The 26750-nt window shown below is 39.9% G+C and overlaps 1 protein-coding gene and 1 long non-coding RNA gene across 4 annotated transcripts; one reads left to right on the forward strand and one right to left on the reverse strand.

Annotated features, from left to right (window-relative positions):
* The first annotated feature begins 24 nt into the window (after positions 1-24).
* Positions 25-12743, forward strand: ZNF322 (zinc finger protein 322). 3 transcript variants are annotated; one of them, XM_086369865.1, is made up of 3 exons: positions 25-307; positions 1089-1177; positions 8381-12743. In XM_086369865.1, the coding sequence occupies exon 3, from the start codon at positions 8563-8565 to the stop codon at positions 9769-9771; it is 1209 nt and encodes a 402-aa protein (XP_086225991.1). In that variant the 5' UTR covers positions 25-307; positions 1089-1177; positions 8381-8562; the 3' UTR covers positions 9772-12743. The 3 variants fall into 3 exon arrangements, with proteins under 3 accessions (XP_086225991.1, XP_086225992.1, XP_086225993.1); XM_086369866.1 differs by having other exon boundaries at positions 25-163; XM_086369867.1 differs by lacking the exon at positions 1089-1177.
* A 6673-nt stretch (positions 12744-19416) lies between these two features.
* On the reverse strand, positions 19417-26017 carry LOC147347491 (uncharacterized). The gene is made up of 2 exons (XR_015152281.1): positions 23362-26017; positions 19417-22333 (listed from the first exon to the last, which is right to left on the reverse strand). It is a non-coding gene; the product is annotated as an uncharacterized LOC147347491 (long non-coding RNA).
* Positions 26018-26750: the final 733 nt, after the last annotated feature.

Genomic DNA, 26750 nt, shown 5'->3' on the forward strand with positions numbered 1-26750 from the left:
CTTGGGGGCGGGGCTGCGCCGGCCGCTTCCCAGCCAGGCTGAAAGGGCTCGGGAAGCTAGCTGGCCTTGTTGGCCCTTAAATCGCACACTGGATGGCCTGGCCCCAGCTACCCTCGCCGAGCCGCGCAAAGAAGGATGCTCCTGGCTCTCGTCGGCCTCCCAGGTTTGCTTTCCTTCTTTTCCCGAAGGTGGGCCCTTAGGTTCACCCTCCGAAGCCTGCGGCCGCAGGGAAAGCCAAACCCCGAGTGTCCGGAGAGTAACCGGAAGTGCCCTCCCAGGCAGAGGGGCGGCGCCGGCTGCAGCCGGGGTAAGCGCGGCCCGCGGGGCTTGGGAGGGGCATGGCCTGCGAGGCCCAGGGATATGTGGAGGGGTTCGGCGGGACTGGAGACCCCTCGGCCTCTGCCTGATAGGAGCAGCCTCTGTTCCTCTCGACGATGCAGGATCTGAAACCCCCCCTGAGGGCGGACTGAAAGGTGGTCAATGAAAAGTTGAAAGAAGAGAAGCATAGTACTATGGTTCCTGGAGATAATAATAGTAAACACTGCCGGGTACTTTTTAAAGCGATCTTTATCTTGCACTCTGGGGAAAAAAAAAAACAAGGACGTTGAATGGAGTTCTCCACCCACCACCCATCCCCATCTTTAAGGCAGAGATCGGTTATGTTTCATCTAGTCTGTATGCAGAAGAATCTGGTTTAATCATCCCATAATTATTATTGGAAACCGACATTATATACAACTTTGTCATATGCACTTGTCAACTGCATCTGGAGGTTTATAGTGGTAGAAGAATGGGTCATTGATCTAAGTGAAGATAATACGCTTAGCAGAGGCGAAAAATTGAAACAAGTAGAACAGGATTCAGGGCTTTATTATGAAGTTAGTCATTACCCAGAAGGACTCTCAATATTTTGTCTGGAGCTCTCTGGGAGAAAACAATGTGAGGAGAGGTGGGAAGAGGTAAGTTATGATTGAAAGATATTGACCAGACTGGGAAGTAAAGGGAACCGATTTTTAGATGTCCAGCGCCAGAAAAATTTAAAATTTCACAAAAATTTTAAATTTCTACATTTTTGACTTTTCCTCCAGGAGAGGCAAGAATTGAGTATTGTTAATAACTGTGGACTGGAGACCTTTTGGAGCCAAAAGGAAGACAGTCTTGAGTCTTTCTTGTTACGGTAAGTAGCATAGCAAACTGTGTTTCCATATAAATGGTGGAGTTTTAGGGGACACGTGAGGGAAACTGGAGGAGAACAAGAAGAAATGGGAGAAGATACTTGGAAAGAAGATCATGACCCTTTCTTAGCTCCTGAGGTAACCCTGCCTACCAATGTTAGTGTATTTTCTACTCCTTTCCAACATGCTTATTCACCATAGGCTTTTAATTATTCCTTCATGATTGATTTGCAGCCCCCAAAAGACAGTATACTTAATGCAGGCCCTGGAGTCAGAGGATGGATATTTACATCCTGGCTCTGCTATTTACTAGCTGTGAGTTCTTAGTTATTTAACTGCCCCGAGTATCATTTTTCTATCTGTAAGGTACAAACATTCCTCATAATACCTATTTTACAATCTTGGAAAGATGAAATGAGATAATCCATGTAATCATTGAAAAATAAATGAGATAATCCCTAGCCTGGGGACTGATACATTAAGCATTAATAGATAGTGCTTTATTGACTTTAATCTGCTTGTCCCATACATCCTTTAACTGTAAGGATGGCCTTGGTCTTTGAAGTTCTACACTCAGCCTGTCTGCTTGGACTTTTACCGCCAGCCTGCCTGTTCTGTGCACTCCAATCCTAGCCATGAAGTGAGAACCAGTCTTTTCCTAGAATGAGATAAGAGAAACCTCTTAGCATAGGGTACTCTGAAGCTGAGACTTGAAGGATATATTTTGGTTTGCCATTTGAAACAGCCAGGGCTGTTAGCCTAGCCTAGATTGCTACTGAGGCTTAGAGGATAATGATGACTCTTTTTTGGTTCTGATATTCATTCATATTTTTCATTCATTCAACAGACATATTCTAGACACTAGGAATATTGCAATGAACAAAAGACTTAAGTCCTAACCATAATGAAAGTTATATTCTAATAGGAGAGAGAAACAAATGAACAGATATAAAATACCACAAAGTTGGATGATAAGTGCTCTGGAGAGAGATAATACATGCTAAGGGGACATAACTATTTTAGTTAAAGTTGCCAAGATGTGCCTCTTTTTGAGGAAATAATTTTCAGAGACTTGAGTCAAATAAAGGAGCAAACTCCTTGGGTGAAAAGCATTCTAGGTAGATAAAGCAAGTGTAAAGATTCTGATGTGTTATGGGAGGCAGAAAAGCTATGTTAGGTGGTATAGTGAGAATCTTAGGTTTTATTGTTAGTGTGGTAGAAACAGTTACAGTATTTTTCAGTGGGGAAGTATCATGATTTACTTTAAATTTTGACAGCCAGACTGTATATTATTTTCTAGGTGCTGACATCCATCTTAAAGACTCAAATATGTATAAGAAAATGGTTTCCTTATTTTTAATTTTTTTCATTGGTGCCCTACAAATTATTGGCTGTTTAGGGCAAATATACACTCTGAACTGATAAAATTAAGGAATATTATACTTCATTTACCAGGCTATGACCACGCTCAGAATTGTGTTTATACTCTAACTCTCCTATTGACCTTAACAGTAGTACACATTTTAATAAGATAGAACTCCTGGAAAGCCACTGTCTTATAGTAGCTGTATGCATGACTCCAAAGTTTTACATAGCTGTGATTCTGAAGCCTTCCTTTTCCTTCTAACATTTCTCTGTAAATTTTTTTTTTCTAGTTTTTGCATAATCTTCATATTAATCATTAACTGATTGAGTCATTTCATTATTTATTATTTAGTTAATTATTTTAATGCATTTTGAACAAGGCTGTGTGTAAAAGACAGGCACAGACACAGAGGATGACCTCAAGAAATGGTAGGGTTTTTGTGACCCTGAAGATGGAATTAAGAAAATAATAGAACCTGCCATTTACTGAGCATCTATTAATTGAGCACCTAGGTCCTGAGCCAGGTCCTTTATTGACAGTATCCTAGTTCTCATGGCAACTCCTTAAGACATGTAATAGTATTTTCCTTATTTTATCAAAAGGGAAATGAAAGCTAAAGGAAGTAACTTACCCAAGTTCTCATAGCTACAAAAGAACATAGTGGGAATTCGAACCAAAATCTGATTCCAGGGTTTGAACATTCAACTTCAGCTAGCATAGTATACCAACTCTCAGCTCCCATGTTTTTAAAACGCAAGATAAGATACATTTAAATTTTGAAATAATTTCATATTTACAAAAAGTTGTAAAATAATATAAGAATGCTCATACACCCTTCACCCACAGTCCCTAAATGTTAACATTTTACTGTATTTATTTTATGAGTCTGTCTACTTACTCGTCTGTACATACATGTACCTCTGTGTACATTTTTTTTCTGAACCTTGTGAGAGTAAGTTACAAACATAATGCCTCATCTCAAATGATGAGAGAATTAAGTCCTAAAGTCCTAAGACATGCTAAGCCCTAAAATCCTAAGAGAATGAAAGCCTAAAGTCATAGGTATTTAATGAATTAACTTCTCTCCCATGTAGTGCTGCTAGCTATATGCATCTTTGAGAGAATTAAAAAAATAGTTACTCAAATCATTTTCCATAGGGCTTCATTCTTTCCCAGAATGCTAGTTGAAAAAGCCTGTCTTAAATACTTAATTTTTTATTCCCTAAAAACAAGTCTATTCTCTTTTATTATCATTACAGTTATCAAAGTTAGGAAATTAACTTTCATATAATACTATTATCTGATCTTGAGACATTATTAGAGTTTAGCCAGTTGTTCCACTAATGTCATTTTAGGAAAAGAAGAGTTATTTTTGTTGTCCAAGATCCAATCCACCATCACCCGTTTCCTTTGATTGTCATGTCTTTATTGTGGAACATATCCTCAGATTTTGTCTTCCATAACTTTGACTTTTTTTTTTTAAGTTTAAGCCATTTATTTGGCAGAATTTCCTTCAATTTTGCTTTGTCTAGAGTTTCCTCCTGATGAGATTCAGGTTACAATGTTTAATGTTCTGTTCCTCTCTTTGTATCATATTAGGAGACAATTTTTTATCTTGTTATTGATGACGTTAACTGATCATTAGTTAAGATGGCATCTTCCAGGTTTCTGTGAAATTACTTTTTTTTTGTCTTTGTAATTATTAAATGTCTAGTGGGGAGATATATTCTGATTGTGTAAATATCCTGATTCTCAAAACTTTTTATCCACTGTATTTTTGCCTGAAACAATTGTTGCTCTTCTTTTGATTAGACATGTGATGTTTTTAATTCCATCATTTCGTCTACATTTAATTGTTGGCTTCTTTAATAAAGGAAAAAACTTTCCCTTCTCCCTTTTATATTCACTTTTTAAATGAGTATGGATTCATCGATTCTTACTGTATTACTAATTTATTACTGTCAGTATTTATTTTGATGTTGTTTGTTGCAGATTTGTGTAGTGGCAGCCCCTTCAGTGAGGCTTCTGGTCCTCTTAGCATATTATCACCACTCTTTGAGCACTTCCTTGTTTTCTGGAACAACAAGATGTACCAGGTTCATTGTGTACTTTCTAAACCCTGAAATTAGCCATTTCTCCAGTGAGCCCTGGTTACTTTCAGTGGGAAATGGTGTTTAGAAACCAAAATCTGAGTGCTTGGTATGCTGATTACTACTGGGATTTCATTGTTTCTGTGATCTCTCAGCAGACATTAGGAGACCAAAAAGAAAAATACTTTAACATTTCTGTTTTCTCTGTGTATACTTCAAAACTTTGACTTCCCACTGATACTTGTAATTCCAGTTAAACACTGTAGATACAGAGTTCATTCTAGCCTTTCGCTTTTCTATGTTTCTGACTCCCTTGTCTGACAGTGAGACATCTGCTTGCCTTTATATTTACTTATTTTGTCATTCCTAGTCTGTGCATTAAGTAGTGAACCTTTACCAACATGGGGGAAAACTCCTACTAATTATAGTTCAGTAATTGTTTGTAGTTCTATTTATCTTTAGTTTGAGTTTATATAATTCTAATACTGTATTGCAGAATTTTTTGAGTTATTTCCCTCCTGGGTGGTTTTATTATTAATTTGAAATACAGACTTCTTTGTTTTTATTTGAATTTTATTTGAATTCTATTTTAATTATTTTCTCCCCTAGCTTTTCTGTTTATTTATTGAATATGTGAAATGTAACAGTTTAAAAAGTTAAAATGTGTGTTTTTACAAAAATATGTACTAAAGAAGCGTATGATTCTCTTTCCTTCACCCTTTGCTACCAGTTTCACTTTCCTGTCCTTTTGATCCCATTTCCATCTGCCTTATAATAACCAAACTCATTAGTTCTGTCTTTTCTGAGTTTCTTTTTGACCAAATGCATAGATCCATGTGTAATTTTTTAAGTTCTACTTCATTCTTACAGAAAATATAGCATACTGTTTTACACCAGTGCTTTCTAAAATTTACAGTTTATCCTGAAAACTGCCCCACATCAGTTCAGAAAAGTAACCTTCATCCTGTTTCACAGCTACAGAGTACCTCATTATATGTGAACATACTTGCTCTGTGCCAGACACTGTCACAGGTGCTAGAGAAACAGCAACAAATGAAATGAACTAAAATCCTTGTCCTTTAAGGGGCTTACATTGTCCAGAGAAAAATAAGACATGAAACGAGAGGAGGGGTGTTGCATGTGTGGGTCATCTGGGATGGAGATGTGTCATAATTTAAAATAGGATGGTCAGTTATGGCTTTAATGAGAATATGACAATTTATCAAAGATTAGAGTGAGATGAGAAAGGGAACCTTGAAGATCTTGAGGATGAGCACTTTAGCAGGGAGAGACTTACAAGCATAAAGACCTTGAAATGGAAGTGAACCTGGATTGTTTGAACAAAAGCAAGGAGAGCAAGATGACTGGCATACAGTACAGATGAGAAGAGCAGGGAAGTGTGTCAGAGGGGTAGCTAGGAGTCAGATTTCCTAGGGGCTTATAGGTTCTAATAGGAGCAGTTTTGTTGGAGCAGTGAAAGTGAGTATTTGTAGTATGTTCCAGAAACCTTGATAAGATTTAAGATAAGAATTAAAGACAATGAACAGATTGATTTCTTTTGAGGAATTTTGCTGTAAAGAGAAAGAAGTGAAAGTAGCTTGAGGATGAAGTGGTTGAGAGAAGTTTCTTGTTGGTGCTTTTGTTTTAGGAGCGGTAACAGCTAGTTTGCTGATTAGTATGATTCAGTAGTAAAGAACAAATTGGTATTGCAGGAGAGAGAGGACAGAATTGCAGGAGTGATGTCCTTGTGGTGAAAAGGGGGTGGAATCCAGTACCCCGACCAACAGATTGTCCTTAGATTGAGCGGGGGCAGTTTGTCATCCATGGTAACAGAAGGAAAGATGGAGTGCATGACCACACTTGGAAGAGGTTGGTTGTTGTGGTGGGAGCACGTACAAGTGTTTTTTGTGTTTTTGTTTTTTTCCTTCCTTAGATTTTTCTCAATAAAATAGAAAGCACAGTCATCAGTTTTTATTCCCTAGGTGACAGAGGAGGGGGTTTGAATATATGAGAAGGTCAAACATGAAATGATCATTGAAAAGAATAAGTGTGAAGGATATGGAAAATGGTGTTTCTTCCCTTCTGTTTCTCATGTTTCTTCTTTAGTATATCATTGGTAGTTGATAAATGCTGCTGCTGCTAAGTTGCCTCAGTTGTGTCCGACTCTGCAGCCCCATAGACGGCAGCCCACCAGGCTCTGCTGTCCCTGGGATTCTCCAGGCAAGAACACTGGAGTGGGTTGCCATTTCCTTCTCCAATGCATGAAAGTGAAAAGTGAAAGTGAAGTCGCTCAGTCATGTCTGACTCTTAGCGACCCCATGGACTGCAGCCTACCAGGCTCCTCCGTCCATGGGATTTCCAGGCAAGAGTACTGGAGTGGGTTGCCATTGCCTTCTCCGAGTTGATAAATACAATAGCTTATTACTTTTCTCTTTTTCTCCCTTGAATCAGCCCATTGTTTTCCTTAGTGTTAGTCTATATTCCTGTATTTCCTGTTGGGCTTGAATGTTTAACTTATCTAGTGGTGTAGCCCTACAAAAGATAGGGCCTGAGTAGAAAGACCTCAGGAAGCTCAGTAATAAAGAATCCGCCTGCCAATGCAGGAGACAAGGGTTCAGTCCCTGGGTCAGGAAGATCCCCTGGAGAAGCAAATAGCAACCCACTCCATATTCTTGCCTGAGAAATTGCATGGACAGAGGAGCCTGGTGGGCTACAGTCCATGGGGTTGCAAAAGATTTGGACACGACTTGGTGACTAAACAACAACAACAGCAAGACCTCAATGTCTCTCTTCTGTCTGTCTCTCCTTTTTAATCTCCCAGTCATTTGAAGATGTGATTGTCTGCCTTACTGGGGAGGAGGAGTAGAGTGGTTAGACTCTGAGCACAGGGCCCTTTTCAATAATGTTATAAAGGAGAATTATATAATTGTGATCTTTCTGTGTATAAGGACTTCTTTAAGATGCTCAATCTTTGGATATTTCCATACATGTACATCCCTCTAAAAACAAGAAAACCTGTTCCATATCTCTTCACTGTACAAAGAAAAGCCTGGCATTATAGACAGATTTGAAGCCCAGGCTTTTAGCTACAGTCATTTTTCTTTTTGAGCAAGGTTTGTGCTCTTATGATCATATCAAAGCAGAATCTTAGATCCCTTTATCATAATAGTTATTATAAGAGCTAACACAGAATGCTTACCATGAAATACTGATTAACTTATTATTCAACTCAATGATGTGAGGTTAACTTCCATCATTCATCCATTTTATAAATGAAAAAACTAGCTACAGAGTGATTAAGAAACTTGCCAGACATCACACAGCTAGGATGATAGTAAGAGAAACTTTTCTTTCTCTTTACACTGAGAATTCTAATAATCATTAACCATTTCCTTCCAAACGTTCTACAGAAAGGACTGCACAGGTATTCATAGTCCCTTTTGGGTTGTTTTCCTCAAGAGCAGGCATATTAGTTATTAGATGTCTTGACTACTCAGTTGAACCAAGGGAAGAGGAGGAATCCTGGTTTTGAGATCACTTGAGTTGATTAAAGAAACAATTCTTTCTGGTACTTTCCATGTATGTGTTGCTGATTTGTTTTAGTTAGAGAAAAACCACTGCTGTCAACCCCTGTAAAACGTAGAGCACTTGTGGAATTTGATGCAGAAATTCTGTCTTTTCTACAGCAATTTTAATTGTGAGCATTTTAGTTATGGAAATATAAATAATATTTCTTCTTTGTCTAACAGGGTTGTAAATACCACATAAGGAACGAGTGCATGTGATGCTGGAAACTTGTAAAGAGGAACTGCTCATGACTGAAAGGCCTAAGACAGATGTATCTTTCAAGTTCTTATCGAGAAAATGACTGTGAAGAAAATGATGGGTCAGGAAGACCAGTGGAAAACTCCCTAGGAGAGAGCCATAGAAAATGTACACTTCAGAAGAGAGATATAATCAGAGAACTCAAAAAAGGAAAATATATCATGTATGCCCTCAGAAGGGTAAAAAGATTTTTATTCATGTGCATGAGATTACTCAAATAGATGATCAGATATACGAGTGCCTTGAACGTGAGCAAAACTTTTGTGAAAACTTAGCTCTTATTATGTGTGAGAGAACCCACACTGGGGAGAAACCTTATAGATGTGATATGTGTGAGAAAACCTTTATCCAAAGCTCAGATCTTATTTCACATCAGAGGATCCACAGTTATGAGAAACCTTATAAATGTAGCAAATGTGAGAAGAGCTTTTGGCACCACTTAGCCCTTTCAGGACACCAGAGAACGCATGCAGGTAAAAAATTCTATACATGTGATATCTGTGGCAAGAATTTTGGTCAGAGCTCTGATCTGCTTGTCCACCAGCGAAGCCATACAGGCGAGAAACCTTATCTGTGTAGTGAGTGTGATAAATGCTTCAGCCGAAGTACAAACCTCATAAGGCATCGAAGAACTCACACGGGTGAGAAACCGTTTAAGTGTCTGGAGTGTGAAAAAGCTTTTAGTGGGAAATCCGATCTTATTAGCCACCAGAGAACTCACACTGGTGAAAGACCCTACAAATGTAATAAGTGTGAGAAAAGTTACCGACACCGGTCAGCCTTCATTGTTCATAAAAGAGTACATACTGGGGAGAAGCCCTATAAGTGTGGTGCCTGTGAGAAATGCTTTGGCCAGAAATCAGACCTTATTGTACACCAGAGAGTCCACACAGGTGAGAAGCCGTATAAATGCTTGGAATGTATGAGAAGTTTTACCCGGAGTGCCAACCTCATCAGGCACCAGGCAACTCACACTCACACTTTTAAATGCCTTGAATATGAGAAGAGCTTCAGCTGTAGTTCAGACCTTATTGTGCATCAAAGAATTCACATGGAAGAGAAACCACATCAGTGGTCTGCATGTGACAGTGGCTTCCTCCTAGGCATGGACTTCGTTGCCCAACAGAAAATGAGAACTCAGACAGAGGAGTTGCATTATAAGTACAGTGTCTGTGATAAAAGCTTTCATCAGAGCTCAGCCCTTCTTCAACATCAGACAATCCACTTCGGTGAAAAACCATATATCTGTAATGTGGCTGAGAAAGGTCTTGAGCTCAGCCCTCCCAATGTATCAGAAGCCTCACAGATGTCTTGACCAGACAAGAAGTTGTTATACCATTAAAAAAAAAAAAGATGTATTTACAATGTAAGAGAACTCATTTAAGATGGAGAACTCAAACTCAGACTTTCCTCAGAGCTCAGACTTTATTGGGGACCAGAAAATCTGCAGTTGTAGGAACTTGAGAAATGGTTTGACCAGAGAGCTGTCTTTATAGAACCGTATCAATCACTCCAGTGAGAAACCTTACAAATGCCCTGAGTTTTTGGAAAACCTCAGTCCAAGCTCATGTCTGATCACCCACAAGAGGATTTATACAGGCGGGAAACTTACAAGTTCAGTGAATGTGAGAAAGCTATCTAGCAATGCTCACCTCTCCTCATTCCAAGAGAATTCAGATCAGAGGATGATATTTTTTTAATGCCCTGTGAAATAGTGCTTCAGACAGTATGCACGCCTCATTGGACATCAGAAAGCCCCACTGGAAAGAAACCCCAACAGTTGTGAAAAAAGCCTCTTAACATAACTGTGACTTTATTACCTATCAGAGAAGCCATACAGGTGAAAATTTGTGTATTTGCCTTGAATGTGGCAAAAGCATTAAGTGGAGAGCTTTCTTGGGTTTGCAACCCACGCCACCACCCCCCCCCCCCCACCAAAAAAAAAATCTGATGAAGGACCTTATGAATTCTCAGAATGAGAAAAACTTCTGTCAATGATCAGTTCTTGTACACCAGGGAACTTGTATAAGTGAAAGACCCTATAAATAACCCTAAGTCTGGGGGGAAAAAAAATCCTTGCAGGAAATCTCTACCTTATTGGGCCCCAAAGAAACTACTCTGGAGAGCATTTTGTAGACCTCTAAAGAGGTCTAACTCGATTGTGTACATTTAATAGGTATGAGAAGAACTGTTCTCATAGTTAGTTGACCCCTGTAGTAGAGATGACTTTTAATGGAGTCGACATGCAAACCGTTTTGTTTAGATTCCCAGAAACGTTTTCTGGGAAGAGCTAGAGCAGGTCAGAGTAGGCCTGATGGGTAACTCAGGTAAAGATGCTTTTCTTTTATCTGAACCACTGAATGATTGCTTTACTTTCAGTTTTTAAAATTTGGAACTCCAATAAAAGGAAGGACTGTAATTGAGATAGAAAGTGTGGCATGTGTTACTGTTGGGGAAAGAAGTACATTGACTTTGCCTCTGTTGATTTTCTAATTCTCGGGTAGAACGGGGACTAGTGTGTTGATACCAGCATGGGAACCTTCTGCTGGTTGTGAAAAGAACTAAACAACTGGGGAGTAGTTATCCTAGATCAAAACACTCCCCAGAATTTCCCCTTTGGAGGACCAACCTCATAATAAGGCAGAATGTTCAACATTTTACTTGGTGTGAATTGAGGCATACCTTCAGTCCTCGCCCTAAAATATCTTTTGGACTATTACTTGTATTTGCAATTTCAGCTTTAGAGATTTGTTTGTTATCAACAGAGAAGTGCAAATTCCAGGATGATCATTATGATTTTGCTAGTTGCCATATTTTTGTGACTTCATTTATCATGTTTCTTTCAATGGTAAGATATACTCAATCAACTCCTTGCAAAGTGTTTAAGGGAAGGCTGACAGACTCAAGTCTGAGTCAGCACAGAGTAAAACACATACTGATGCGTTATTAATGGAGAAACGACTAATTTTAAGAATCCTGACTAAAAAGCTGGTAATGTTTCTTTTTCCCCCCACTCCATCATCCTGTTTATAGCAAATCCAAGCCTCATAATGATATACCTTTCATTTATTTTGGTTCTGCCAAGGAAAGAGAATACTTTTTTATTTCTGGGGAAAAGACAAGTCACCACAATATAAGGTGTACATTTGGCTTGTAAAATAGGATTCTAAATGCTAGAAGGGAAAAGGAGTTGGCATTCATCAGAGGTTTCAGGATAGGCACTTATCTCCAATTTAGTATAATTATGATTACCTTTAACATTCTCTGGAAACAATTAATTCAGGGATCTATAAATGCATGCTTGTGAGGTTTTTTTCCCCCCTTCCCTCAGATTAAAAGACATTTAATATAAATACTTAGGAGTCCTACAGTCTTTGGTACTGTAGACTGGTGAATAAATATTTGCGGTCCTCTGATACATCTTAGCAGATCCTGAACTCTAGAAGCATTGGTGTTTGGACTCATGGGGGTGGCCAGCTGCTAGACTGCCACCTTGCGTATGGCTCCAAGCTTTGATTCTAATGACAGGTTGGTGACCTTGATAATCTTAGGGTCAGAGGATATAACATAGTGATAAGGAATTTGATTCTAGGCTGTTTTTTCTTTCTTTTAGAAAACAGATCCTGGAAGTTTATTTGATCTGATGTGTTTTAGTAATTTTCATTAGCTCTTACACCATAAAAACTTGCTCTGTGTGATAAAACACACAAGATATATTTGTTTCTTTTTGATGAAAATCATGCCTGTCACTAGTATATATTTGACAGTTGTAATTTTTAAAATAGTATTGGATGTATGGCTTGGTGGTGATGAAAATTAGTCCTTATGGCTACTTGTTAGTCATTAGAACTTGGAGAAGGGCACAGTTGTTAACTTTGGTGGGGCAATGACCTGCCCCTTTCAACTAATCTTACTGGTAATTGTCTCTAGTCTTTAAGTAAATTAAGGATGGACCATCCCTCAACCAAAACTTTGAGGGTATGAAATAGGTCTGAGGGCTTTTAACCATGGGGGAAAAAAGGGTGTTGGTATTACTCATATAGAATAACCTGAGGTTGGAGAGGACCACTTAGGAGCCTGTAACCAAAACTAGAAGGTAACTTCTGGAATGGAGGGAGGTTCTCTTGAGACAGTGCCAACCTAAATCTACCTCAGGTAAGTAGTTAGAGGAACTTTATCAAGATTTCAGACCAAACAAGACACTTGTATTCAGTCAGTGTATTCCTATGCTTTCATGTTTTTGTTTTCCCTTAATTCTTAAATAAAAACATTGTTCTGAAAACTCCATCTTTGCCTCCACTGTACTCAGAAAAAGCATTTCCCTTTCATTTGTGTTACAATAAAGCAGATGTTCAAGAATCCTTACAGTGTGTACATATATTAAGCCATCATCATGTATACTTTAAATACCTTATATTTTATTTGTCAGTTACATTTCAATAAAGCTAGGGGAAAAGAATAAAGTGGATATTCATGTGACCCTTAGGCCTGCTAGTGACACTAGCCATTGGACCATCGCTTGAATTCCAGGAATTTTTAAAAAATAGGATCCTGGGAATTTTTGATGTTAAAGAGGGTGAATGGAAACCTGGAAGGGATTACTGTCTTTGCTGTAGACTTTGCATCCTATTGGAGCCTCCCCACTGCATTACATACCAAGTGTGGGGAGGAGTAATAGCTTAAACTAACCATATGTGGGCTAAAACTCAGAAGCCAGCAAAACTGTGAGTAAGCTACACCCTCAAAGGACAATTTTTGAACTTTCAATTCCCAGTAAGAAGAATCCACATATGACTCCAGTTGTACCTTTCTCCCACCTTGTCTTATCATTTGTTGGAGATGGCAAAAATGATGGCATTGGTGTTCCTCCCATTATAAAGTTTGCTCCAGTTTACATCTATTTGCTCTGTCACAGAATAGGTCCCAGCGTTTTAAGGGGGTCTCACTGTGGGAAAAGAATAAGAGTTAAGACAGTTTGGGTTGTCTGAAATTTGGATTGGTGAAAAGGGGAAGGGACAATGGTACAATTTCAAGGCCTGTGGCTTTCATGCTTATTCCCTGCCCACCCCCCACCCCACACACCCCCCACCCCTGCGCCCCACTTAAAGTGATGCTGGGCTGTGGTGAAAAATATTTCTGGAAAAAACTCTAGTCACATCCCTTACAAATAAGTAGAGGAGGGATGGTGCCACACTGTCTCTGCGGTAGAAGAAGGGGAAGGTGCTTCCCAGGACACACACATGCCACCGGAGTTGAAATAGTTCACATTGCTTCCGAGATGACGGGGGTGGGGCGGATTTGTAATGCAGCTGAAGCTTTCTTGTTTCACGCCCCAAACGTTAGCTTGTGTTGTTACTCTACCCAAGTGGAGACTTGAACTTAAAAGTGAGGGAGCCTGAAGGCTGTTAACCCTTGCAGAAAGAATCCCTTTTCCACCCGGCAGAGAACACTTTAAAAATAGAGATATAGGGATCCTACTAACAGTAGTGACTGATAACATCAAATAACTGGTAATTAGTGAAGAAAAGACAAGACTTGTGGAGTAGCTCCTGGTGTTTATACTCACTTTCAAGTTCTCTGCAACACTCTTGTACCCGAGAATCTTGGTCTTAATTTCCTGGCTCAAAAAGTTGCATTAATACATCTGACAAAGAGAAGTCTTTTATACAGAATTCCAAGTGGAACTCCTCACTATCGATTCCCGGACCTCTTCTAAAAGGAGTCTGTCTCCCAGGTGGAGAAGTTGATGCTGCTTTGGAACACACGAGGGCAGTTTGTTTGGGGGCTGCTGCTGCTACTGCTAAGTCACTTCAGTCATGTCCAACTCTGTGTGACCCCATAGACGGCAGCCCAACAGGCTCTCCTGCCCCTGGGATTCTCCAGGCAAGAACACTGGAGTGGGTTGCCATTTCCTTCTCCAATACATGAAAGTGAAAAAGTGAAAGTGAAGTCGTTCAGTCATGTCCGACTCTTAGCGACCCCATGGACTGCAGCCTACCAGGCTCCTCTGCCCATGGGATTTTCCAGGCAAGAGTACTGGAGTGGGGTGCCATTGCCTTCTGTAGGGCCATATCATGGTTTGCCAACAGGCTGTTTAAACCAGATCAGTTGTTCTGACTGGGCAGGGGACTGATAAGGGAGTTGTACGGAACTGTCACTGCTGCTGTGACCTGGCTTCTCTGTCAACGTCATAAGCCCACGCTCTCAGGCCTCATTCTCCATCCCTATTCAACCACCACCACCATCCCCATAAGATCATCGACTACACTGAGAAAAACCTCCAGTAGCCAGAGCCCTCCTGACCACTTCAAATCTCTCTATCCTGCCTTTCTTCTCCTGAAGCAATAAATATCCTGGCTCATTTAACGTCAAGCTCATTCTCTCCAACAACGTCTGGAACCTTCCTTATCTCTCTATGGATTTTTCACTTATTTCTTTCATTAAGATTTTCCCCTCACATCTTCAAAAAACTATAGATGTCCTTTCATTCCCTTTTATTTAAGTTTGGGTTGCTAGTTTTTCTCTTCCCCCGATTCCAGAATTCACCAGCTTAAAATCTATACTGCCTCTATTTCTAAGTATTCATTTCCTATCACTAACCTCCCTAGTATCTATTCTCTGATGATCAGAAATGACTGAACAATATCCATGGATAGAGCACTCTACTGGGCAGGCACAGTTTATGGAATGTGGGCCAAAAGATAACCAATATTTAAAGGGAAGCTCAGTTTTCAAATGGCCATTCTTTGTGTTCCATTGTGCAGCATTAAGTCTTTATACAGACAAGAGAGAGGAGGTTTTTCTCAATGTTCTTTCCCTGAGAATTGAGAGTCTCAATAGAGCATCTTTACTGAACATCGATACTTTATGCACCATTGAATCTGATATCACAAAGCCCAGTTTCAGAGCAACTTGCTCAATAATCTAAATCAGCTACAAAGTAACTTCATGGACTTAGATGAAATGAAGTAGGTAGAATCTTGATAAGCCTCTTTGTATCCCTCATTTGTCACTTACAGGGAAGAGGTCTTCAACTATTCTTACACATTGTGTTACTGGGGCTTCTGAGTGCTTACTGAATGACTTGCCTCCTGGGGTCCTTCTCAAGGAAATGATATGACTCCATGTTTCCTGGTGATCAGAGGAACTAACACATCTCCCCAAACTGCACAATTGAGGATGAATATTAGGCATTTGAATCAGAACTTTTAAAGATTTCTATTAGGGTCCGGCAGGCAATTTTAGGAGGAGATGTACAAAGAAAGAACTAAGAATGTAATGACTGTTGAGTGAAGGCCCAATATCTGAATCACTGCTATTAAGGGAAAAGAGACCAATGGTTATTGATGATGTCTAGATGATGTCTATTTTAAGACAATGTGTGGCCATCTTGAACATTCAAAATAGTCCCCAAGAAATAATAATTTAAAAAGAGGTACAAAAAGGAAAATCCCTCATCATCTCAGCAATCATCTCAAACTCTATGCTGATGAGTTAGCAAATAATGTTGCTTCTTTTCTTAGCCATAGTAAAGTAAATTATTTCTGGCAGCAAGCCTATGCATTATATGAAAGCTGTTTAATGAAAAATGAACATGTTTGGGGGTTTTTAGTAGCTTAATCTAGAAGTGTCAACTGACAAAGGAAATATGATACTTGAAAAAAGCTTATTAAACAGGTTTTGCTGTGGAATAGAGAACAACAAAATCTGAAGACCAAGATGGCATTATTAAAAGGGGAAGAACAGAGCATTCACAGTAGAATCAACAGGGAAGATTCTGTAAATAATAAGGCCTGACTTCTTCCAAAAAGATGCTGCTTCAATGAATCCAGAAGGGTCTGATCCTAGAAAACATTTTTTTGAGTCTCCTCAAAAGACTGTACTAAGTATCTAAGGTTGAGAACCACTGACATACAGGCATGAGAAATTGTTAAGATTTTTAAAATCAGACAGGTGAATATTTCAAGCAGTTTATATTATTAATGATGAAAGAAAGAGATCATTCTCCACTACCTGGTGTAAAAAACAATGCTTATGCTGGAAACAGGAATAATTACCTTGATGACCTTGGAAAAAAATGAAGATAACTTCATCAATGTAATTAAAGGCAAGGGACAAAATCCCTGTGGACTAAGAAATTTAACTTGGGGGGGAATAAAAGGAATTTAAGCTTTTTTATTTATTCAGCCAGAGCTATTGTATCTTCTTGGGGATCACCAGAAGGTAAGATTGGAAAAAGTTTAGATTACAAAATTTCTAACACCTTTTTGATTTCAGTGAGGTAGAAATGGATGGAAACCTATACTATGTTAGATACTTTCAAATCAATAGATATATTATCTTCTTAACTTGGCCTACCTTAATTCATCCCATATTTAAATTTAAATAATATTAGTCTTGTCTAGGTTTTGGGTTCTTTTTAAAGGATAGATGTATATAAGGCATTCTTGTTATTTGTTATTGAATGAGCACTATTTTAAAACTCATTCAGAGAATTTCTTCATGGAACTATTTAATTAATTCAAGACATTTTCCCCTAGGAAAGGACATATTAAACCCCATGTAAAGCACAGTTCTGTTTGATTAAAATAGTATTTAAAAATAATTTTAAAATAGTATTTTTAAAACTTAAGACATTTTGGTGGCCTATAACTAGTTTAGAAAATGTCATTATACAAAATAATAGGATAAAAATAAAGATGGAAATTAATATATTTTAATTTCATTTTAATTAACACAAATTAATTTGTGTTAACATCAAATAATTAACACAATGATTGAACTGTGTTCTTCAAAATTTATATATTGAAGTCCCAGTCCCTCAGAATGTGACCTTATTTGGAAATATGGTCCTAACAAAGGTAATGTGGTTAATTAAAATAAGGTCACTAGAGTGAGTGTTAATGGAAATGACTAGCATTCTTATAAAAAGAGGAAATTAGGAAAAATAAGATACAAACACAGTGAAACTGCCATGTGAAGATGAAGGAATACATCAGGGTTATTTGCTACAAGCCAGGGAAGAGCAGAGATTGTCAGCAACCACCAGGAGCGAGGTGAATGCCATGAAACTGACTCTTTCTTGCAGCCTTCAGAAAAATCAGTTTTGCTGACACCTGGATCTGACATTTCTAGCCTTCAGAACTGTGAGACAGTAAGTTTTGATTGTTTAATCCTCCAAAGTTTTTGGTACTTTGTTATGGATGTGTAGCAAGCAAATACAATATGATTAATTACCATAAGTGTAATAATGGTAATGATTAAGATGGTCGAATCTTGTATTTCCTGAGTTCATATATTTTAGATTAAGCTTTATGTTGAGTTATAATCTTTTATTGTTTTTGCAACCATCCTGAGAGATGATATTAGTCTCACTATAGAATTGTTTTTAGAGACGATTCCTGATAATGGTGCTGTCGGCAGTAGAGCAGTGATTCAACCACAGATCTGTCGGATCTTAAAGTCCCAGTTCAGCACTCTGCTCTGACAGCAGTTGAAGAGGCCATATGACTGAGTTTAGTGAGTGGGGAGCATATTGTCTATTAATGAAATAGATTTCATGAGGATGATGTAGTTGTTTTAGCGTTTGGAATTAAGGAACGAACTGAAAATTTAGGGGCAACTTGGAGAACAAAGCTTATTCTTTATGAGCATAGTAACCTGAGCCAAACTCTCACATTGGAAATATTTGGGGATGAAAGAGTAGAATTCTCAGGAATTGTTTTTTTAAAATAAACTTCTTGAGATGGTGAAAGTAACCTCTTCCACAGTATCCTGAACCCCAAAAGAAATAGTTGTCATTAGATTTTCTGTCAGTTTGGAACCTGTGGAGGTCTCTGGTAAGGAGAGTGATATAACTCAATGGTACTGAAAAAGGTGGGCTTCCTAGATGGCTCAGTGGGTAAAGAATCTGCCTGCAATGCAGGAAAGCCAGGAGACTTGGGTTTGACCCCTGGGTCAGGAAAATCTCCTAGAGGAGGACACAGCAACCCACTCCAGTATTCTTGCCTGGAGAATCCCATGGACAGAGGACCCTGGCAGGCTACCATCCATGAGGTCACTGAGAGTTGGACACAACTGAGCATGGGAATGAAAGGATTTACTTTCTTGGAAATTTAATGTTGCTACTGGGAGAGGAAATTTTCAGACATAGCAGTCTGTCTTCCAACATGTACTATCTTTTCTTTATGTGGCATACCATGAGAAGGTCATCTTTGAAGGCAGGAAAATGGACTACAGCAGTGGTTCTCAAACATGTGCTCAGTCATGTCTGACTCTTTGAGACCCTATGGACTGTAGATAGCCTGCCAGGCTCCTCTGTCCATGGGGATTCTCCAGGCAAGAATACTGGAGTGGGTTGCCATGTCCTTCTCCAGGGGATCTTCCCAACCCACGGAAGCAAACCCAGGTCTCCCGCATTGCAGTCAGATTCTTTACCGACTGAGCCACCAGGGATTAACCAGCATCCAAATGACCTGGAGGCTTATTGAAACATATTTCTGATTCAGTAGGTCTGGGGTGGTGCCTTGAAATGTAAATTTCCTGCAAGTTCCTGCTGCTGCCGCTGACAAGTCGCTTCAGTCGCATCCGACTCTGTGCGACCCCAGAGATGGCAGCCCACCAGGCTCCCCCGTCCCTGGGATTCTCCAGGCAAGAACACTGGAGTCGGTCGCCATTTCCTTCTCCAATGCATGAAAGTGAAAAGTCAAAGTGAAGGCGCTCAGTCGTGTCCAACTCCTAGCGACCCCATGGACTGTAGCCTACCAGGCTCCTCCATCCATGGGATTTTCCAGGCAAGAGTACTGGAGTGGGTTGCCATTGCCTTCTCCCCTGCAAGTTCCTAGGTGATGTTAACACTAGTGAAAGGTTGTTGTTGAATCATACGAAGACACTGGGATTCTTGGCCCCCGGAGGAGAAGAATTCAATCCGGGGCCAGAGATGAGGCTTGATCGCTCAGAGCTTTTGTGTAATAAAGTTTTATTAAAATATAAAGGAGATAGAGAAATCTTCTGACATAAGCATCAGAAGGGGGCAGAAAGAGTACCCGCTTGCTAGTGTTAACAATGAAGTTATATAATCCAAAGAATATCTGGAGGTTGTAAAGACCTCATCAGACCTACTCCCATAATTTACATTTTAAGATAATACTGTCCTCAGGCAAGATACATCCTTGTAAAGACCAGTTCTACTCCCATAATTAACATTTTAAGACAACAACCGATTGTTGACAAAGCTGAGCCTTTTCTCTTGATGCCTTGTAACCACAATCTGCCAGAAAGTTTAAGAAATCTTCTGAGGCTCACGAACAAGCTTCCTCTGTCTCAGCACAGAGCAAAATATCATCTACATATTGTAACACCACTGCTTCAGAGCTATTAAAGTTTTGTAGATCCCGTGACAAACTTTGTCCAAATAAGTGAGGACTGTCACGAAATCCCTGGGGCAAAACTGTCCAGGTTAACTGAGAAGCTGGCTGTGTAGGGTCTTCAAAGGCAAATAGAAATTAACTTTCTTCCGCCAAAGGCACTGAATAGAAGGCATCTTTTAAATCGACTACTGAGAAATATTTGGCTCGTTCAGGAATTTCAGACAATAGAGTATAAGGATTAGGCACCACGGGGTGTAAAGGAACTACAGCCTCATTTATTATTCATAAATCTTGAACTAGTCTCCATTTACCATTTGATTTCTTTATACCCAAAACAGGAGTGTTGCAAGGACTGTTACAGGGAATTAATAGTCCCTGCTCCTTTAAAATTTCAATGATGGGTTTTAACCCTTCCTTAACTTCAGGTTTCAGTGGATACTGCTTCTTACGTGGAAATACGTGTGGGTCTTTGAGCTTAAAAACTGCAGGAATAGCATTTTGTGCTCGACCCACAGATTTTCCATCAGTCCATACTCTAGGATTTACATTTTGTTCAACTAAAGGGAGAGAAAGGAAGGGCTCCATATTCATGAAAACAGAGGCATGGACCTTGCTCAGTATGTCCCTTCCCAGAAGGGGTGAGGGAGATTCTGGCACAATCAGAAACTCGTGTGAAAACAGCACAGAATCCCAGTTGCAAGATAAAGAATAACTGAAATAATACCTTTTGGCTCGTCCAGACAGTCCCATTACAGAAGCGGATCAGGAAGAAAGTGGGCCAGGGGCTTCAGTAAGCACAGAATAAGTTGCCCCAGTATCTAAAAGGAAATCGACGGATTGGCCCCCACAGTTATTAATACCCGGGGTTCCTCAGGTGTAATTAGGACGGGAGCTTGTGTGGGGACCCCCAGGCACCTTCAGTCCTGATTGTCTTGAGAGTCCGACCCCAGAGACCTATGCCTCCGGGGGCGTCTCTCTTCCAGTGTGGTCTTTTGCAGACCGGACATGGAGCCGGGGGCTGCTTAGATGCCTGAGGGCAATCCCGCTTGAGGTGCCCCTCCTTTCCACAGTAATAGCAAACACATCCCTTTTCACCTGGGCCCCTCTGGGCATTTTTCTTAGGCTGTTTAAGAACGTTTTTCATAGCCTTTGCGCTCTTTCTTTTCCTCATATTCCCTACCATAATAGACTGTCTGAGCCAGTTGTAACAGAGTATCTAAAGACTGATTTGGTCCATACGCCCGTTTTAATAGCTTAAGGCGGATATCTGGAGCTGACTGAGTGAGAAATCTATCCTTTAAGATCACTTTCCCCTCTTCTCTTTCAGGATCAATCTCAGTGAATCTGTAAGGGCTTCTCTCAGTCTATCTAGGAATTTACCAGGAGCTTCCTTCTCCTCCTGTTCTATGTCTGCCAATTTGCCATAGTTTAAAGGCTTAGAATGTGCCTGCCTAAGTCCTTCAAGAATACATCTAACAAAATGACTCTGATCCCATCTTCCTTTAGCTGTGTTGTAGTCCCAGTCTGGTTCTATAGTTGGGACCACCTGATTCCCAGTGGGGAGGGCCGCTATCTCGTTCTCCCTCTTCCCTACTGATTCATTACCAAGCCATTCATCTCCATAAGCAACCGCTTTTCCCAAAACTGGAGTCTTTGACTCGGGAGTCAGCGTTTGTCCCAAGATATACATCACATCCTTCCAAGTGAGGTCATAAAGCAGAGTAACACCTTTAAAAGCTCTAATATATTTTTCTGGGTCCTCTAAATAGTCTCCCAGATCCTCCTTGATTCTTTGTATTTCTTGATAAGAGAAAGGCTTATTAACTCTCACAGACTGATAATTTCTCCCAGTGGGTGTTTCATGAAGAGGCAACAGCTTGTGTGGCTGTTCCTCAGTCTCTCTGGCTGCTCTGCACGTATGATCCCAGGGATAGATTGGAGAAACCTGTTTTTCCTCTTCTCTTTGTCTCTTGTCCTCCATCTCATCTCTTACCTCGATGGTCTGAGTTTCTACCGAAACCAGAGTAGTCTGAGGTCGTACTGAGACAGGAGTTGTTTGGACCTCCATGTGGGCAGTTTGAATCCCAGTTTGGATTTCCACTGAGACCAAGGCAACCCTTCTGAGGGGGGTTCTCTGGCTTTCAGTTTGCTCAACTTGGAGCCCCAGGTATGGGGGCAAAGTAGGAGGACAGGAGGGAACTGAAGGTTTCACGCCCAAATCTATACCCTTAGGACATAAGTCTGGCGTATTTCGCAGAGAGAAAAAGGGCAACACATATGCTACTTCTACCCATTTCCCTTGTTCCTTACAGAACTAGTCTAATTGTAGAACAGTATTATACTTAAGAGACCCTCCAACTGGCCATCGTTCTGTCCTCCAATGGATACCGTGGCCATGCAGTATCACATAGGAAGACCAGGTGTGTCTTCTTTAAGCCCTGGGCATCAAATCTATCCGTTTTTCAGGATACAGTTCGAAGGAGTGAGGCTGGAATTGTTAGTTCCCATCTGTAAGAGAGAAAAAAAGTGACCAGTGCCATTTTTCTACCGGAGGTGTCCCTCCCTGCTCTAGATGGGGGTATAGACAGACGTTACACGAAAAGCTTTTCCTTCCTGATCGGACTTAGTCTGTCCCTTACCGACGCAGGCGCAGTCCACGTCCCTCCCGGTTCTAACACTGAGATGGGGTGGGGATGTACCAGGGGTAGACCTGATAGCATCCCTACTTGACGTCCAGCTCTTCACCTTTAACCTTGTTTGCCTCTGATGTCACCCGGGGTGAATCAGAGTAACCTTCCGGAATGCCTCCCAAGCTAAGACTACTAGGGGAAACATTCGTCATCTGAGTGCCTGTGCACGACCCTGAGTATTTCCTGACCACAATAAGACCGACACGAACATAAAACTGAGATGTTCTTTCCAAGCATCACCACACCAGTATAATAGCCTCCTCTGATCCACTAAGAGCCGGCGTTAACAAAGAAAAAAAAAAAAAAAAAACCCATCGCAGTCCCAATCTGAGTAACCTTTAACCTCAGAGATGTTCTGGGAGCTAGAGTTCCATCTAGCTTCTGAATTTTCGATTCCTAGTGAGGCTAGGCGCTTTCTTGACTACCAATTCAAGTTTGGGACCTAAGCCACAGTATACAATAACAGTATAGATCACAAGTCCCTTGAAAGTCTATGATCCAATAGATTAGGTTAGTACTTCTAATTCCCAAGGAGTTATGAAATGGTCAAAGAGACCAAAAAGTTTGACCGAGAAAGGAGAATTCGGTCCACATGCTTTGCCCGTTTCTGGTCGGTTCCCGAAGGAGACATTGGGTGCCTCTTGGCATTGGCAGGTCGGTATAACGCCCTGACAGGTTTCTGCCATGAGCTGTATGAGATCACCGTGGAACCGCAGAGCAGGGCTCCTTACTTGCTTCACGCAGGGCCTGTCATTCATTCACACAAGCACACAGTAGAGTTAGTAAAGCACAGCAGAAAACGTGTTCGCTAAAAGAACAAAGAACTAAAGCTCCGAGCATCCTTACCTTGTCCTGAAGGATCCTGGACGAGCCCCCAAGATGAAAGGTTGTTGTTGAATCACGCGAAGACACCGGGATTCTTGGCCCCCGGAGGAGAAGAATTCAATCCAGGGCCCAGAGACGAGGCTTGATCGCTCAGAGCTTTTGTGTAATAAAGTTTTATTAAAGTATAAAGGAGATAGAGAAATCTTCTGACATAGGCATCAGAAGGGGGCAGAAAGAGCACCTGCTTGCTAGTGTTAACAATGAAGTTATATACTCCAAAGAATGTCTGGAGGTTGTAAAGACCTCCCATAATTTACATTTTAAGATAACAGAATTAGCCAGAAGGTTTAATCCAGAGACTGTCCTCAGGCAGGATGCCTTATTGTTATATAATCCTAAGGAATGTAGAAAAAGAAAAAAAAGTTTGTCCTTTCTTCCTCCTTGAGAATTCCAGACCCCTCTCTCCTTGGGGACCCCTAGACTCCTTATCAACCTGCCTAGGAAATGACTCTCTCACTAGTACTTGGCTGGGGTATCAAGTTGTGAGAGTCACTGCACTCAGTGAGTACTTTCTAACCATCGTAAGTCATGCTTACATGCCGTGAAAATCCACCTGTCCTGGGACAGGCTTCTTTATGTGTTCTGCTGGATAGTATTGCTGGGTTATAACTAAGGGAAAATACAACTTACTCTTGGCACCCAAGGGGAATCAACCGCTTCTTACTTGGTAGGCCCTGATCATGTCCAGTTTTTATCTGTGCTATCCATGTGGTCTCGCCTCTGTTTCTTATTCTTCACAAGAATCTATATTTGCTCAAAATTTAAACTAATTTAGTCATCTTCCTCAGCAGAGGTTTTTCACTGTTCCTCCTCCAGTTTTCCTTTTACATATATATGTATTTAATTTATATTTGGAAGCATCCTCCTCTTTTAAGTAAGAATATAGGTAAGCTCAGTCTAATTCTGTACTCTAATGAAGTAATTAGGTATAGCCATGTAGTGTTTAATGATACAGTGTTTGTAATGATCAATGACACTTGGGCCCTTAATTCAGGATTACATAGCAGAAAGTATTTTGTGAATATCTGAAAGTGGATTTTATTTTGTGAGAAAGAAAGTAAAATACTTTTCAAAACATTGAACTAACATAATTTAAGATTATTGAGTGCACTACCCTGGGTTGGGAAGATCCCTGGAGAAGGAAATGGCAGCCCACTCCAGTGTTCTTGCCTGGGAAATCCCATGGACAGAGAAGCCTGGCAGGCTGCAGTCCCTGGGGTCACAGGGACTATGACCCTGGTAGTTAACACAGGGTGGTTAACACAGGGTGGTTAACACAGGGTGTTTTCTATGGTGGTTAACACACACAATAGAAAACCCTTTGTAATACTATTTGTATAACTAAAGACAGTCTAGTATGTTTTTGAAAATTACTGAACAACAGTTTTTTTGGTCACTAGTATCGCTGCAAGATGTAGTTTTGCAGGTGTGACCATAAAGAGTATCTTTTAATCTGCTTTTTTAAAGCTCCCAACAAATTTTAAAGATTAGTTTTTGATCACAAATTATTTTATTTGTAAAGGATGAAGAAACACTGTATGTTCCTAGGAATAGTGATATGGTTCATTCTCTGATTTAACACAAACACAGGTTCATTCTCTGAATTAAATTCTTGGGAGAGTCTCTTAAACAATGCCTTGGTATAATATTGAAAAACAATGCCAACCACCTTTTTGCCACGTTTCATGTTTTCAATAGTGTTATTTAAAATATATAATTACCAGTAATAAGCTGGCTTGAACTAAGTATACGTTTTCTATGGAAATTTAAATTTTATTTAGTTAGTAGAATACATCCTTAAACACTCTGAATGTTAAGTTGAAGTTCCTGGAGTTTGTGAAGTAAAATAATGGCCACTAATATCTATGTGCAGGTTGAGCTGGAAACTCAAGAATCTTCAGGAATAAAGGTTAATTAGCTTGTATAATAGCTATTAACATGTAATAATTAGGATTTGGATTATGAATATAAGAACAGATGCTTTTGTATGCATGAGAGAGCTGCTTTTTTCTTGTTGTTAATTAATTATTGTTTTGGCTGCGCTGGGTCTTAGTTGTGGCCTTCTGGATCTTTCATTGCAATGCCTGGGCTTCTCTCTAGTTGTGGCCCAGGGACTCAAGAGCGCATAGGTTCAGTAGCAGCATCAACCAGAGACAGGTGGGATCTTAGTTCCTGGACCAAGGGACAGAATTCATGGCCGCTGCATTGTGAGTGGGAAGTCACTGAGAGAGTTAGTTTAATAACAAATTTGTATGACTACGTGACTGGTTCTTTGGGAATAAAAAGGAGAGAAAAATCTAAAATCGTTTTTTATGATTAGATGTACAGTTAAAGAATGAAAGAAGACTGTGGTTATAAATATTTTCAGAAAATAGAATAAGGAAATGGATAAGGACACTGGCAACAATGTATTTATGTCTCCCACAGCTGAGAACTTACATGTGCACATACCTTTGTATCCAAAGGTACATATATAATAATTATAACAATGCAATATGATAAATGATATTGTAGAACTGTGTTTAGAAAGTGCTAAGAGTTTCTCAGCTCAGAATACTGAGGAGTGTGTGTAGCAATAAACATCTAGAAAAATGGTATAGATGATCCTATTTGCAAAGCAAAAAAAAAAAATAAGACAAGCTGCAGAGAACAAATGTATGAATACAGAGGGAAAAGTAGGGTGAGAGGAACTGGGAGACTGGGGTTGACACACTATCAATACTATGTATAAAATTGATAACTAATGAGAACATACACTACTTAACTGCACTGTGGTGAACTGAATGGGTAGGAAGTCCAAAAAGCAGGGCATATATGTCATGTAAGGCTGATTCATTTTCTTGTAAGGCAGAAATGAACACAACATTGTAAAGCAACTATACTCCAATAAAAACTAATTAAAAAGAAAAGAAAAAATAAGTGAGGACAATGATTAAGGAGGAAGAAATGGTCAGCAAGCTAAACATTACAAGGGATATACGGAAGGATCAAAACACATGGATATCTGATGAACAAAACAAACCAGAAATTGAGGCAGTCCTGAATCATACACAAAGATCACCTGTGAAAAGACATTAACTGAAGATCTGTTTAAAGAATGCCATTCTAATCAGCCCCACCACCATTCTCTCCCACCCCCACTCATCATGCAGACCAATTGGCAGCCAAGGGCATACCTGGAAGCCAAAAAATTAAACTGGTACTTCTCTCTAAGACAACAATCAAATTGACTCAGAAGATTAAGACTTCCCCTAGGGTGTTGGCACCCCTACATAAAGTGTTCCTCATTTACAGCAAGTCCATCTTAATGGTTAACTTTCCACTAACAATGCCCACATCCAATTTTCTCA

This window comes from Bos grunniens, chromosome 23 (assembly GCF_055505025.1).
Source record: "Bos grunniens cultivar Pamir isolate PY7600 chromosome 23, Bosgru_T2T1.0, whole genome shotgun sequence".
Classification (NCBI taxonomy): Eukaryota; Metazoa; Chordata; class Mammalia; order Artiodactyla; family Bovidae; genus Bos; species Bos grunniens.

Coding starts and splice junctions, on each gene's coding strand:
- ZNF322 (XM_086369865.1), top strand. CDS start 8,563: ATGTACACTTCAGAAGAGAGATATAATCAGAGAACTCAAAAAAGGAAA.